Source organism: Perca fluviatilis, chromosome 10, assembly GCF_010015445.1.
Source record: "Perca fluviatilis chromosome 10, GENO_Pfluv_1.0, whole genome shotgun sequence".
Lineage (NCBI taxonomy): Eukaryota > Metazoa > Chordata > Actinopteri > Perciformes > Percidae > Perca > Perca fluviatilis.
This window is the reverse complement of record NC_053121.1, coordinates 19,414,101-19,427,133: the sequence shown is the minus strand read 5'-3', so window position 1 is coordinate 19,427,133 and position 13,033 is coordinate 19,414,101. Positions and strand designations below refer to the sequence as shown.

Here is a 13,033-nt window from a genome sequence, read left to right as displayed (position 1 = left end):
GATAATACTTGTGTACTTTTAGGCTACTTAAGTAAGACTTTTAATGCAGGAGTATTTTAACATTGTAGTAATTGCTACCTTTACCTATGCAAATCATCTGAATACTTGCTGACAGCCAGCCTGAAAACCAAGAACTGTATAATTTTCCTTTTGAAAATAGCTGTTTTTTTGTGGCCACTGTGGCCTGTGGGACTACGTGCCTCCAAGTTTCCTTGCGTATGACATCATTGTCTCCTCCTGCATCTTCGTGTCCTCGGGCTCGCGCTGCTTCTGTTCGGTGTTGACTGATGTGTCCTCCACTGGGGCAGCCTGAGCCGCTGCGCTGTAAATGGTGAAGTCTTTACCCTCGAAAGCGACAGAGGGCGGAATAAGGAGCACTCTGTACTTGAGGAACAGACAAGCAACCTTCAAAGCAGGAAATTCGAGTGGACCCAGTCTGGAAAAGGTGAGGAAATAAATTGTTTTTCTTTAGGGAATTATTATAATTTCTATTAGGAGCGGCTAACGTTGCCGTCCGCTGACTGACAGGCTAACGTTACATACCGTAGCTTGCTGTTGGGTTTGTTGCAGTAACGAACCGCGGGCTGTTTTTATCTCGTCAGTCAAGTAGTCAACTACTTCGTTATGATTAGTCGGCTGTTAACACTGCTACGACATAAATTAGTGTACCATGTGCATGCCTAAAGCCATTTCACCGCACTGTTCACGTCATACCGATGGTCAGCAGTCCACAGACTCAAGGAACCATTTATGGGAAGATCTTATATAGGCCTACTTAATGTTCATATTGGCTAATGCATGATGACCTAAGACCATATAGTCTATGCCTAAGACGCATCCTTATTTGCAAGACTGTAGGCTACTTAATTATAGCAATCACTACACTCTAATATGCACAAGAGGGAGTATTTTATCTTATTTAATTTTTATAGTCGTTCTTTTCTATCTGCTATTATAACGTACACAATACACAAGTGTGTGGCACTTTAGGAATGCAGCTTCGTTCCTGTATATAGAAAGAATCTGGGACGTGATTTAAAATCGTCTATCAGTCTATGTCATTTTATACCACGTTATTGATATCATGACAATATTATGACATTTTCTTGAAATTCAATTTATAGGTTAAATAACTATTTAAAATGTCTGATTTCTGATAATCTAGGGGAGGTGCCAAAATATCAAGGTGCTTCATCACATTGATTCAAAAATCCTGTTAATCCAGAAATGTCATTGATCAATGTTGGCATAATAAAACCATAGATGTGACAAAACCTCTGACATTATTGTGTAAAGTCTATGTATTTATCCTCACATTGCCCAACTCTACTTCTACTTGATTAAACTATTCCTTCCATTTCATAGGACTTCATGTAGCAGACAACTACCTCAATCCTCTTCTCTAGGAATATCTGGCATAAAGCCTATTTAATGGATGAATTCAAATCCAAATATCTGTGTGTCATTTCAGAAGAAAATACCACTATTTGCCCGCCCACGGCACACTTTTGGCTGAGGAACCTGCAGTGCCTGTCTGAGCCTGCCCGCAACAGCAGGTTTAGTGGAGACAGATCTGTACTCTGCAATGGCTCTGTTGACCCTGCATAGACTCCCATCCATCTCCACTGCTCCAGTGAGTTCAGTCATCCACATGCCTTGTTGAACACACACAAGTAGGGCATTTTGCATCATATCCTCAGATAATGTCATTTTGAAAGTTTTCTTTACAAATAGTGTTTCCGACCTGTACCAGCTGTTCATGCTGGACCGTCCAAGTTCTTCATGAAGAGCAGCCATCACTACATTTGCCTGAAAGATAATAAGGGCCGTTTTAGTTTTTCAGTTGCTGCCAGTGATGTGATTGCATTGATGAGCTTACAGGGCAAACCTGCCACAGATTTAGTCATCAACATCGTCAGAGTGATTTAGCTGCATTTCACATTCATTAAAGTGTCAGAGAGTGATTGGATCACCTTATTCCATTGCCACTGTAGTTATTTAACTTTATCTCCTCTCATTTTGTCACTCTATCATTAAGATTATTTAACTTTACATCCAAAACCTGGCTTTTCTTCTGGTCTTTGTCATTGCTAGCTAAACCATAAATGACCTGACTGTGGGTCCAAGTCTCATTTTGTGCATATTTGGTCACAGTATCTAATCACTCTACTATCTTAACTTGTGTTTTCTCCTTTTTTCTTCTTCTTCTTCTTCAAACCCTCATCGTTCCTCTCCTGGCTTCTCCTCTTTAATTTCTTTTTTTTTTCTTGACTCTGTCTGGACATGTCAGTTGCGTAACAGGTAATGTTACTGTCTCAAGTTTCTTTCTCTGTTAACCCTTGTTACTACTGCTACAACTCGCTCTTTTGTGTTTCTTTCTCCTTCCCCTCTCTTGCTTTGTGTTTCTGCTTAATTTCTTATCTTTGTATGATTTCACTAATTCCACCCCCTTAGATTCCTCTTCCCTGTGCTTACACATCACTCTTTGTGTCTGTCCCCTCACTTCAGTCTTCCACTGCACCTTATCTTTGTTGCACCACATTTCACCCGAGAAATTAGTGAACATTTTTTTCCGGCCTTTTCTGTCCACACTTCGCAACAGGAAAGACCTCACACACACTGCCTCCAATGTTCCCAGAAGATTTGTCACAGTGTTCCAACACGTTAGTCTTCCATCAAGTTAGAAATGTGCCATTTTGGGAGCAAAACAATGTTTACTCATGTTATCTACTGTATTACAACTCCATCATCTGCTTAGAACTTTCTTTGGGGATGAGCATATGTCAACCCTTTTTTACGATTTCAAACAGTCTGCACAACCAAAATGTTACAGTCTGCTGGAATGTATAGAACAGATAAATCATACATCATTACCTTTGAGAAAACTGAATCACACAAACACAATAGAAGTTAATTCTCTCATTTTTCAGTCTTCTTGATGAGGCTTTTTTGTGATTTGATTTGATTGATTTTTTTTTTAAGGATGAAAGCCTCCAAAGAAGAGGGAGACTTCAGAAAAGGTAGATGTGCACCAGTGTTGTCTTGGAATTGACATCTAATAACAGTCCTGACAAAATGATTCCCAGTTGGTGGATTACAGCGGCTGATCTCTGTCTATCTGTAGGGAGAGCTTTGCCCTCGTGAAGGGGGCGGCCCTTCTGCTGGAAGAAGGCAAGGGCGGGGGCCTCGATGAGGGGGCTCCACCTTCTTCTGTGAAAGAAGGCGGTGGAGCTCCACAGCACAGACAACTTCATGCCATGGTTGAACAGCTCCGACCAGAAGATACCATCAAGCTGGTGAGGCCTCATGTTTACCTGCAGGTTGCAAATCAGATCAGTAAAAGTTGTTATGCAGAAAGAATTTTGCTTGGTAAGCCAAATAATCCTTTTCCATCAACATGTATAATCATATATCTCAGGTAAAGGTCATAACATCAGTATGTAGAGTTCAATCATATATTGAGTTGATTATGGTGGAATCATCATAACCTCTTCTGTTCAGTCAGACCGTCACACAGTGAGAAGTTTATGGTCCAACAGTTTACCTGTGAAAAACAATTAGGCTTGATTTGATGCACCAGAGCAGGCACTCCGAATGCAAAACGTCTCACACACATCACACCTGATCAATTTAATTTGATTGTAATTATTATATGATTGGCTGGGACACGTCAGATAGTCATATTCTATAAGTTGTTAAGGACAACATGACTATGGGGTATTAGTATAAGTTTAGTGTAAACGTGTAAGCTGAACTCCACATCAATAGATTATACTGTATACTGTACTAGGGCTGGGCAATAGGGAGAAAATCAGATATCACGATATTCTTGACCAAATACCTCGATATTGCGGTGATATTCTAGGGTTGACAACTGGTGCTCTAACAAAATATCTTCACATTTAGATTTTAGATAAATAATCATCAGTAATGTGGACATCATGTCTAAGTGGGGAAAAGGCAAATAATAGAACAGCTAGAACAGTCTGGTAAGTTCAGAAAAGTACATCACTTTACTGTAATGCAGCCTTTAAAACCAGGAAAAGACTTATGTCATATTACGATATCCAAAATCTAAGACGATATCTAGTCTCATATAACGATATCGACATAATATCGATATATTGCCCAGCCCTATACTGTACTAGCTATGCATGTTTCAGTCCAGTACTGCAAAACAACATATTACTGATACTTTCCAAAGCATTCCACTGATTTTTGGATTAAGCAGTAATTTGTTCAGGCAGCTGCAGGATTCATTTCAGCTCTAAAATGTGAAAGCATGCTGCAGAAATCTGAAACATCCCTTATGCTGAACACTTAGTTGTTTTTTTGCATCAGTTATGTTATTATTCCATGGTGATACAGCTGAAATCCTGTCAAATTCAGAAGACAAACTAAAAAATCTTACATCTTTTATTCGGTAGTCAGCTCTTATAGTCATGGTTTTAAGAAATGCCCACTAGGACTTGAATACACCACTTTACTTTTACCTGTATCACCATGCATCAATGTGGGAAGAAGGACTAATAATTGTGTATGATGGACTACCCAGAAATATATTTAAACCAGAAACTGTGTGGATGGCAGAAAAAAAATTTAATTTTGGAAGGAGTTACTGTGAACATGTATATACATGTACATGTATTCCGCCAGTCAGTGAGTGTGAAAAGAGCACAGGAGTGGTCATTTAAGTGGATTATAGCCAGTATCTGTGTTTCTCTTTAAAAACAACATTGACTTCCATAATTTGATTTCGGAGGAAAACACGTTGCATATAAGTACATTAATTGTAATTGGCCTCTCTCCTCTTGCCCTCCTTTTTGTCTCCTTTGTGTCTCCCACATCCTCTGTCTCCCTGCTGCTCTCGTCCTCCGCACTGTGTCATGCAGGCGGTGCAGTTGGAGTCCATCAGCTCGGTCAGAGTCAGGTATCTGATCATTGTCTCCACCCTCGGCAAAAAACACGAGAGCATCCTACTGGGCATGGATTTCCCCAACTCACGGAGGTGTGTGTAACCAAGATGCAGGTGTACTGTGTCACAGAGATAACATTTCTGTTCAGTTAATAATTTCTGGTTTAGCTTCGACAAGTCACTATTCCTGTGTCCTCCCTGCCTCTTTGCAGTGATCAGTGCACCATCGGCCTGGTTCTGCCAGTATGGAGCGACACCCAGGTGTATCTGGACGGAGACGGGTAAGAACTATTTAAAAAAGGGAATGAGGAATAAATTGAAAGTGTAAATGCACAAGCAGGGAGTTTGTGAGGCTGCAGCACAGACTGTGCAGTCTGATGTCTGGGATTCTGGCCAGAGATAATGTGAATGAGTAATGGACTCTCTATTTATGGAGCGGAATCATTCTCCATAAATTACAACTGCTCCTATCGCTCACTCAGACCCTTACATAAGCATGGAGATCATGTGTTTGTGCACTGAAATGAAAGTAAAGTATGTTTGGCTTCTTTCTGAATCAGTAAATATTCACTATCACTAAAAGCAACTCCCTGTTTACATTGTGGGGCATCCAGAACCCCAAACATCTACTAACTCAGTTTTAGTGTAGATTTTAGTGACCTTAACAACCAGCTATGCTTTTATTAAAATGGTTGAGGCTGTTTTATGGCTTGCGCCACTCATTTCAGTGTTCTTATTAGCCGTCAATGCTAAGAGGAGGATGTAGAGAAGGGCACTGAAACTGAGAGTTAGCAGTGCTAAAAACAGTCAAGCTCTGCTGTTGACTGCTGTGTTTTTAACTCATCTGCTGTCACAAGCTCTGATCGGCTGCCATGTCACACGAGCATGTTCACCCTCATCAGTCTGGTTCACACCTCCAACTGTGCTAATTTCTCTCTCTCTGTCCTCACGGTCTTTACAAGAACCATCACAAATTTACACTGAATAATCTCTCTCTGTCTTCTTCATGGTAGTCCAACAGTGCTTCTAATAAGTATTATTTCCTCAGTTCTCTCTTTCTGCTCTTTATTCTCCGTATTGTAGCTCATACTTCTTTCTTTTTATCCACAGTGGTTTTAGCGTTACGACAGCTGAAGAGATCAGAATTTTTAAGCCTGTTTCTATGCAGACCATGTGGTGAGTGAAAATGCTGACACCCACGCATTAATGTAAAAACATGAATGTCCCTACTATGGCATCCAGCGCACATCACTTCCTAAAGCACAACAACATGACTTCCACTCACTCTAAATCTTGCATTTCTAGCCTCTGTAGCTCCTTTTTAAGTTTTTTTAGTGTCCTCAAATATACATCATCTTTTGCCTCCCCGCCGCTGTAAGGTCAGTGCTGCAGGCGTTGCACGGCTGCTGCGAGCGGGCAGTCAAGGCAGCAGTGATTCCAGGCAACGGCCTGGAGTGGGCCCAGCACTACCACCAGCACATCGAGTCAGACCGCTTCTGCCTCAACGAGTGGGAAGCTATGAACGACCTGGAGTCGGTCCGCAGGGACAGTAATGGACAGAGGTAAGTCAAATACAAGTACTTCTAAACTGTAGTTAAAGTACTCATATTATGCTTTTTTGCTTACTTCCGTGACAAACGGGCTAGCTGGGTACTGAGCATGTGCGACTCCCAACAAAGATGGAACAGAAGTGAGATGCCTCACTCTGTAGCTAAAACAGAGAGCTCAACACACACGGTGAAAAGAGGAGCTGCAGCAATGTGCAGTACAACAAAAATATGATGTTTTTTGAAAATTAAACTGTGTAAACCTATTCTGATATAACCTCTAAATTCAATTATGAACCTGAAAATGAGCATAATATGAGCTCTTTAAGTGTAGTAATATATTTAGTTACATTCCACCTCTGCTATGAATGTGGAAATACAATGAAAGTTGTCAGCTTGTACTTTAAGTTTCCCTTGTTCTTGCATGGGAAGCTCGGCAGACCGCATTTCCAACGAGGTGCTGATCAAAGAGCATCTGAGAGACATCATGAGGACTGAAGACCTGGACAATCTCACATCTAAAATGGTAAGACATGCAGGCAGATATAAAGAGGAAGTTGGCTTGAAGAGTGTCAGAGAACTACTAGGAAAAAAAAAATGTATAAAAAAGAGAATGTATGTATGCCTGTATAACTTTCCTTTGCTACTGTAGGTGCACTCTGCCCTGGAGACCAGGATAGGCTTCGACATGAGACCCTTTAAGGAGTACATTGACAACGAGATCCTGGTCACTATGGCTCAGATGGACAAACCTTCCAAAATATTTGATTACCTTTACCTGGTAAGTGATTGCTGGGCTTCAAAGACAGTAATGATCTTCATTTTACCAGCATGGCGAGAAGCCTTTCTTATACTTTAGGCAATAAACTGACGGAAGTGTGCTTTTTATCAGGATGTTAATGTGAGCGTAACTTCCCCTTTGTGGAACATCTGTGTTGACAGCGATAGGGAAGACAGTTCTGTTGGCCCTTTCCTTTTTGTCATGTGACCTCAAGTGAACCTCTCCTTTATCTGGTTTCAGGGCTCTGAGTGGAACGCAGCTAACTTTGAGGAGCTGAAGAAAAACAAGTCAGTGTTTTTCACCTGCAACATTTTTCTATAGCTCTGTGTATTATTGTTGTTGTCCATCTCTAGTTCCAATTGTCCCGTGACAGGGGTAAAACTGAATTGTGCATTGTGTTTTGCTAAGTCACCACTGTGGTTCTAAGTGTGTGTCTGTATGTTTTTCAGTGTGGGCTATATTCTGAATGTGACCAGGGAGATTGACAACTTTTTCCCAGAGTCCTTCACTTATATGAACATCAGAGTGTACGATGTGGAAGCCACCGACCTGCTCTCTCACTGGACAGACACCTACAACTTCATCAACACTGCAAGGTAGTCCTGAAACCCCAAACTTGTCAAAAGGCATTGTGCTGTATTTTGCAGGTTACAACTGTAGACAATCACATTGCTATCACATCACTAACCACATCACATTTAGAGTTATCCAGCTAAAACCATATCACTAATAATATGTTTCATATATTTTTGACTGCTGCAACCAGACTGAAGCTCAATCAGGAGGGGGGATGTTTGACACTAAATCCCCTGATACTAAAAGGTGATTTGTACCAACAGTCCATGATAACCTCCTGTATTGTTACATAGACCAGTACAGATTGTATACAGTCCTTTAAAACAAGTTTTCAAAATTTTTGGAAAATACTCATAAAGTTAGATGATAACATTGATATCACTCTCAAGAGTCTGCAAAATATGAAGCTAGACCCACAAGATGGTTAGCTTAGCAGGTAGCCCAGCCTAGCCTAGCGTGTGGGGTACCTCAAGGTTCAATTCTGGTATCTCTCTTATTCAACCTATATATGTTCCCACTAGGCCTAATTATGCAAAAAGAATCACTTACCATTACGATGCAGACGACACATTATACAGTACATGGCTCTCTCATCGAGTGACTTTGCCCCTGTCTATGCATTGACCAAATCAATGACTAGATGTGCCACAGTTCCCTGCAACTAAACAAAGATGAGACTGAGGTAATTGTCTTTGGTACCACTGAAGAAAGGCTGAACATTTAGGCACATCTTAATTCCCTTTTTTTTAAGCCTAAAAGCCAAGTAAGAAATGTTGATGTCATTTTTAAGTCAGATCTTGCAAGTCAGAAAAATCTGCCTATTAGCATCTTAAAAACATAACAGAATTAGAGGATGCATGTCAAAACAAAGACCCAGAAAAAAGTAATTCACGCTTTAATCTCCAGTAGGTTAGAATACTGTAACTGTATCTCAGGCCTTACCAAAAATGCTACAGCTGATGCAGAATGCTGCTGCTAGAGTTCTAACTAAGACTAAGAAAATGGAACATATTTCACTAGTTCTCAGGTCTCTGCAGTGGCTACTAGTCTATCATAGAATTGACTTCAAAATACTGCTACTTGTTTGCAAATCAGTCAATGGTCTAAGCCCAAATACATCTCTGACTTGCTTCCACACTATGAACCCTTTAATAATAATAATAATATTTCATTACTTTTATATAGCGCTTTATCATAGACACTAAAAGCGCCGGGGGGGGGGACTCTCTAGTAGCACCCACCTGGGAATGACATGCTACCACTGACTGACTACATGAAACATCAAATCAGTAAATAAAAAAAAAAAAAATTAAAATTGAAAATAATAGGCTCAAACTGTATGATTGCTTACCTGAAAACTGGCTATGTAAACTCTGATTGCTGCTGATAATTTGCACTAAAAATATCTCGTTGTCTTAGTACGTTTTATACACATTTTTTTTTTTTTAATTATTTTTCTTCGAAATGCTTTTTTTGTAAATTTTGTGTAAAGCACTTTAAATTGCCTCTGTGTACAGTATGAAAATGTGCTATATAAATAAACTTACCTTGCCTTGCCTTGCTCTGTCCAATAGTAACAAATCTGTCCACCAGCTCCTCTAAAGCTCACTAATTGCTGGACTATTTATTGGCTCTTAGCAGTTGCCTGGCAACCGGTGGACAGTCCAGGAAGTTACTGTGCATGGCCAAGAAAATAGTCCCAAAAAGAGCCCCCTCCCTCCCCCTTTAAAATGTTGTTTTTACACTTTGGCTTTTGTATGGATTAAACTAACGGTATTATAACGTGTTAATTACTGAGTTTCATAGGTGCTGGTAGGCAGATTTATTTATTTTACCTATGGACAGGCTAGCTGTATGCTAAGCTAAGCTTACTGGCTGTAGCTTCATATTGAGCGCACACACATGAGAGTGCTATCAGTCGTCTCATCTAACTCTCTGCCAGAAAAGTGAATAAGTGCATTTCTTAAAATGTTCAACTTCTGCTTTATATCATGTACTATGTTCCTAGCTTTGCCTCACCGGCAAATTTGCTGCAGTTTTGAGTTGTCACATTGTGACTAATACTTCCATTCAGTTAATTATCCTTTCACTATTTGTCAAGCAAAATACCTAAATAACTGAGTGAGTTCCTCTTGATCTTTGTGTATTGCAGGAAAAGTGGACAGGCCGTGTTGGTGCACTGTAAGATGGGCGTTTCTCGCTCGGCATCCACGGTGATCTCCTACGCCATGAAGCAGCAGCACTGGTCACTGGATATGGCGTTGTCCTACGTTAGGAGTTGCCGGTCCATCGTCAAGCCCAACGAAGGCTTCATGAAGCAGCTGCACACCTACAGCGGCATCCTCAATGCAAGGTCAGCCGTGGTGTTTGGTATAATGCTGTATAAAGATCTCTGTTCCAAAATGATAAAGCTTTGCTGACATAAAAATTACAAGACAATATCAACATTTTTGTTTGTTTGCTGCTGTCTGTGGCTTTTTGAGGGATTGATTTGTGGGCTCATGTAAGAATTGTGCTGTTATGTTTTTTCCATCATTGCAGCCAGCAGCGTCACAGCGCACTCTGGAGGCGAAAGTCGAGAGACCAGAGACAAAAATCAGTATGCAAGGAGGAGGGAGGGGAGAAAAGAAAGCCAGCAGAGGAAGAGGAGGAGGATGATGATGATGAAGATGATGATTATGAGGGACTTGATGATTATGAGCCGGGTGATGAGGAGGATTTAGAGAGTCTAGATGAAAAAGATCTGGGTAGCCCAGATGAAATAGAAGATCCAGAGGAACACACAGAGGTAATTAGTTACATCAGTTATGTTATTAGAATTTTAAATCCTGCATATGTTTAATCTTCAATCCTTTTATCTTCCAAAAACACACCCAGGTGTTTGAAGAGCCCCCCCCACAGTCTGAGAACAACCAGTGGCCGGGGCAGACAGGACCACCAGATGCCTGTCCTACTATCACAGTAAATGAACCAGACAAGGTGATCAGACTGCCTGGCGCGCACACACACACACACACACACACACACACACACACACACACACACACACACACAGCATCTGAAGCTGTTTATCTTGATGTGTCCCTCTCACTCCTTCACTGAATCTTTCTCTCTCTCATCCCAAGGTTGCCACTCTGAGTGCTAATCGCAGTGGCAGGATGAACCTCTTCTCCCTCATGCAGTCCATCAGCGAGGAGGATAAAGGACGTGAACAGGTAAATGAAGCCGAGCGCCAGTATCTCTTTCATGCTCTTTATAGTTTAGTCGTTGCACACACAAATGGCTAATTTGTAAGTTGAGGAAATTCCTTTTCCTCAACTTACATGAGCCTTGTGTTGAAATTAACTCCGGAATGAGGTGTGCGATAGCGAAGCAATATGAGTTTAGTTGGTACTGAAAGTGCAAAATACAATCTCACTTTAATTTTGATAGTTGAAGTTCTTCTGTATTTAAAATAAAATCCCACTTTTTGATTTAAAGAGATATATGTTATTGTTCTTTCCCGGATTTAAGGTTGGAAAACTGTCAAAATCTTTGTTGAGTGTCTATGCTGCTCTATAAGATGCACTTTTACTTCTTTGTTGCCTTCAAAAGCTGCTCGGCAGTCCGAGGGAGTCTCCTGGGCAGCGGAGGCGTAGCCAAGGCCGACGGGGTCTGATTCACCAGAGGGCGTGTGTGGATGTCTCACCTGAACCACGAAGCCTGCCAGACACCGGTCAAAGCAAACCCTAAAGTGATCAAAGAGACGGAAGAGCACAGACAGGAGGGAGGGGGACCCATTAAGTAGGAATTCTATGGTGGGGAGAAATAATCCTGAAAACACCTGAAGGAAAGTGTGCGCTGGTAATATATATTCCAAGGTTTTCATACAATGATACACTCTAACTTTATATTTGACATATTTAGATGATGAACGTTTTTAATTTATGTTTCATTGCATATCTCTGTTGACAATTATTACTGCAGATGGTTCACTGTTGTTAAAAGGATCTTGCTGTAGAGCCAGTGTATCTGAAGGCTGAAGTCATTATCAGTGTACATTTGTAGTATTATGTTTATCAGTGTTTTAGAGTCACATACAGAAGTACTGGTCTCTCCCTCCTCGTTCCCTCTCCCCTTCTTCAGCTCTTGCGTCATCACTCCAGAGATGATGTCTATGCAATTACTGTTTTCTTTTCTTTTTTTTCCCTCTGTATACGAGTACGCTGCCAATCCGAGGTAGACGGTTTTAAATGTTTTTCATATTCTCTCTCATTGGAAGTGTTTTTCACAAGACGTTCGTTGTTGACTGATGGGAGGGTTTCACTGTATGTAAGCTGTGCATCATGGACCAAGTCAGGGCCAGTTTTATGGCACTAGCCTGTTCCTATTCCAATGTGCCAATGAGTATATTACACAGAAAATCTTTTATCATGTCAGTATGTTAAGAACCAAAGTCTCCAATTTTAGTTTTTATTCATTCTATTTAAACACCAGGGCTGCATGAGTGCCTTGTACCTGAGAATGAAATACGACTCTATGACTGGTGTTTTTTTTAGTGTTTTTGCTACGCGGTGGTGGCTGCATAATGTATGTATGAATCTTGTACTTTTTCTCTAATTGCAGTACAAATGTGACTCCCCGAAGTGTTGCGATATATATATATATATATATATATATATATATATATATATATATATATATATATATATATATATATATATATATATATATATATATATATATATATATATATATATATATATATTCTCTCATGTATCAACCCCTAATTGCTAATGACCTGGGTGCATGTTATGTGTGTTTATACCAAAATGCGAGAGCAAATGTTCAGGGTTTTCTCATGTATTTATATTGACGTTTAATGGATTGAGGTAAATTATTAAAAATACTGTTTTTAGACTTCTGATCACTGGATGCTGATCTGGAATATTCGTATTTCATGCTGGTGTTACTTTAATTGAACCCAAGCTAAAGCTTACTTTATTTAACCTGCATGGTCACCGTTAAAGAAAACATGCACTTTATAATCCCACAGCACACACTGTCCCCACTGCCTGAGCCAACGTCACACTGTACTATGAATAAAATGATCAATTATATATATTTTTTCCTTTTCTTGTCCGCATCTCTATGCCTTATTGTATTAAGCTCGCCACTGTCTGCGCCTCACTCTTGTTTACAAGAAGCCCTATGAGTGGAAAAAAAAATAAATGA

At 40.3% G+C, this 13,033-nt stretch overlaps 1 protein-coding gene across 2 annotated transcripts; it reads left to right on the top strand.

Annotated features, from left to right (window-relative positions):
- Nucleotides 1-271: 271 nt before the first annotated feature.
- Nucleotides 272-12,466, top strand: si:ch211-203d1.3 (protein phosphatase Slingshot homolog 3). Of its 2 annotated transcripts, none has more exons than XM_039812910.1 (17): nucleotides 272-445; nucleotides 1,472-1,633; nucleotides 2,983-3,020; nucleotides 3,125-3,296; nucleotides 4,893-5,008; nucleotides 5,128-5,196; nucleotides 6,026-6,091; nucleotides 6,295-6,477; nucleotides 6,895-6,988; nucleotides 7,115-7,243; nucleotides 7,484-7,530; nucleotides 7,693-7,839; nucleotides 9,972-10,172; nucleotides 10,361-10,607; nucleotides 10,697-10,798; nucleotides 10,945-11,034; nucleotides 11,414-12,466. In XM_039812910.1, the coding sequence occupies exons 2-17, from the start codon at nucleotides 1,586-1,588 to the stop codon at nucleotides 11,549-11,551; spliced, it is 1,887 nt and encodes a 628-aa protein (XP_039668844.1). In that variant the 5' UTR covers nucleotides 272-445; nucleotides 1,472-1,585; the 3' UTR covers nucleotides 11,552-12,466. The 2 variants fall into 2 exon arrangements, with proteins under 2 accessions (XP_039668844.1, XP_039668845.1); XM_039812911.1 differs by lacking the exon at nucleotides 272-445 and adding an exon at nucleotides 2,291-2,301 and having other exon boundaries at nucleotides 1,502-1,633.
- The last annotated feature ends 567 nt before the right edge of the window (nucleotides 12,467-13,033 follow it).

Excerpts from the sequence above, each read along its gene's own strand:
- si:ch211-203d1.3 (XM_039812910.1), top strand. The coding sequence starts at position 1,586 with ATGGCTCTGTTGACCCTGCATAGACTCCCATCCATCTCCACTGCTCCA. Across the intron at positions 10,173-10,360 it reads AGCGGCATCCTCAATGCAAG|CCAGCAGCGTCACAGCGCAC; the intron begins GTCAGCCGTGGT and ends CCATCATTGCAG. Across the intron at positions 11,035-11,413 it reads AGGATAAAGGACGTGAACAG|CTGCTCGGCAGTCCGAGGGA; the intron begins GTAAATGAAGCC and ends TGCCTTCAAAAG.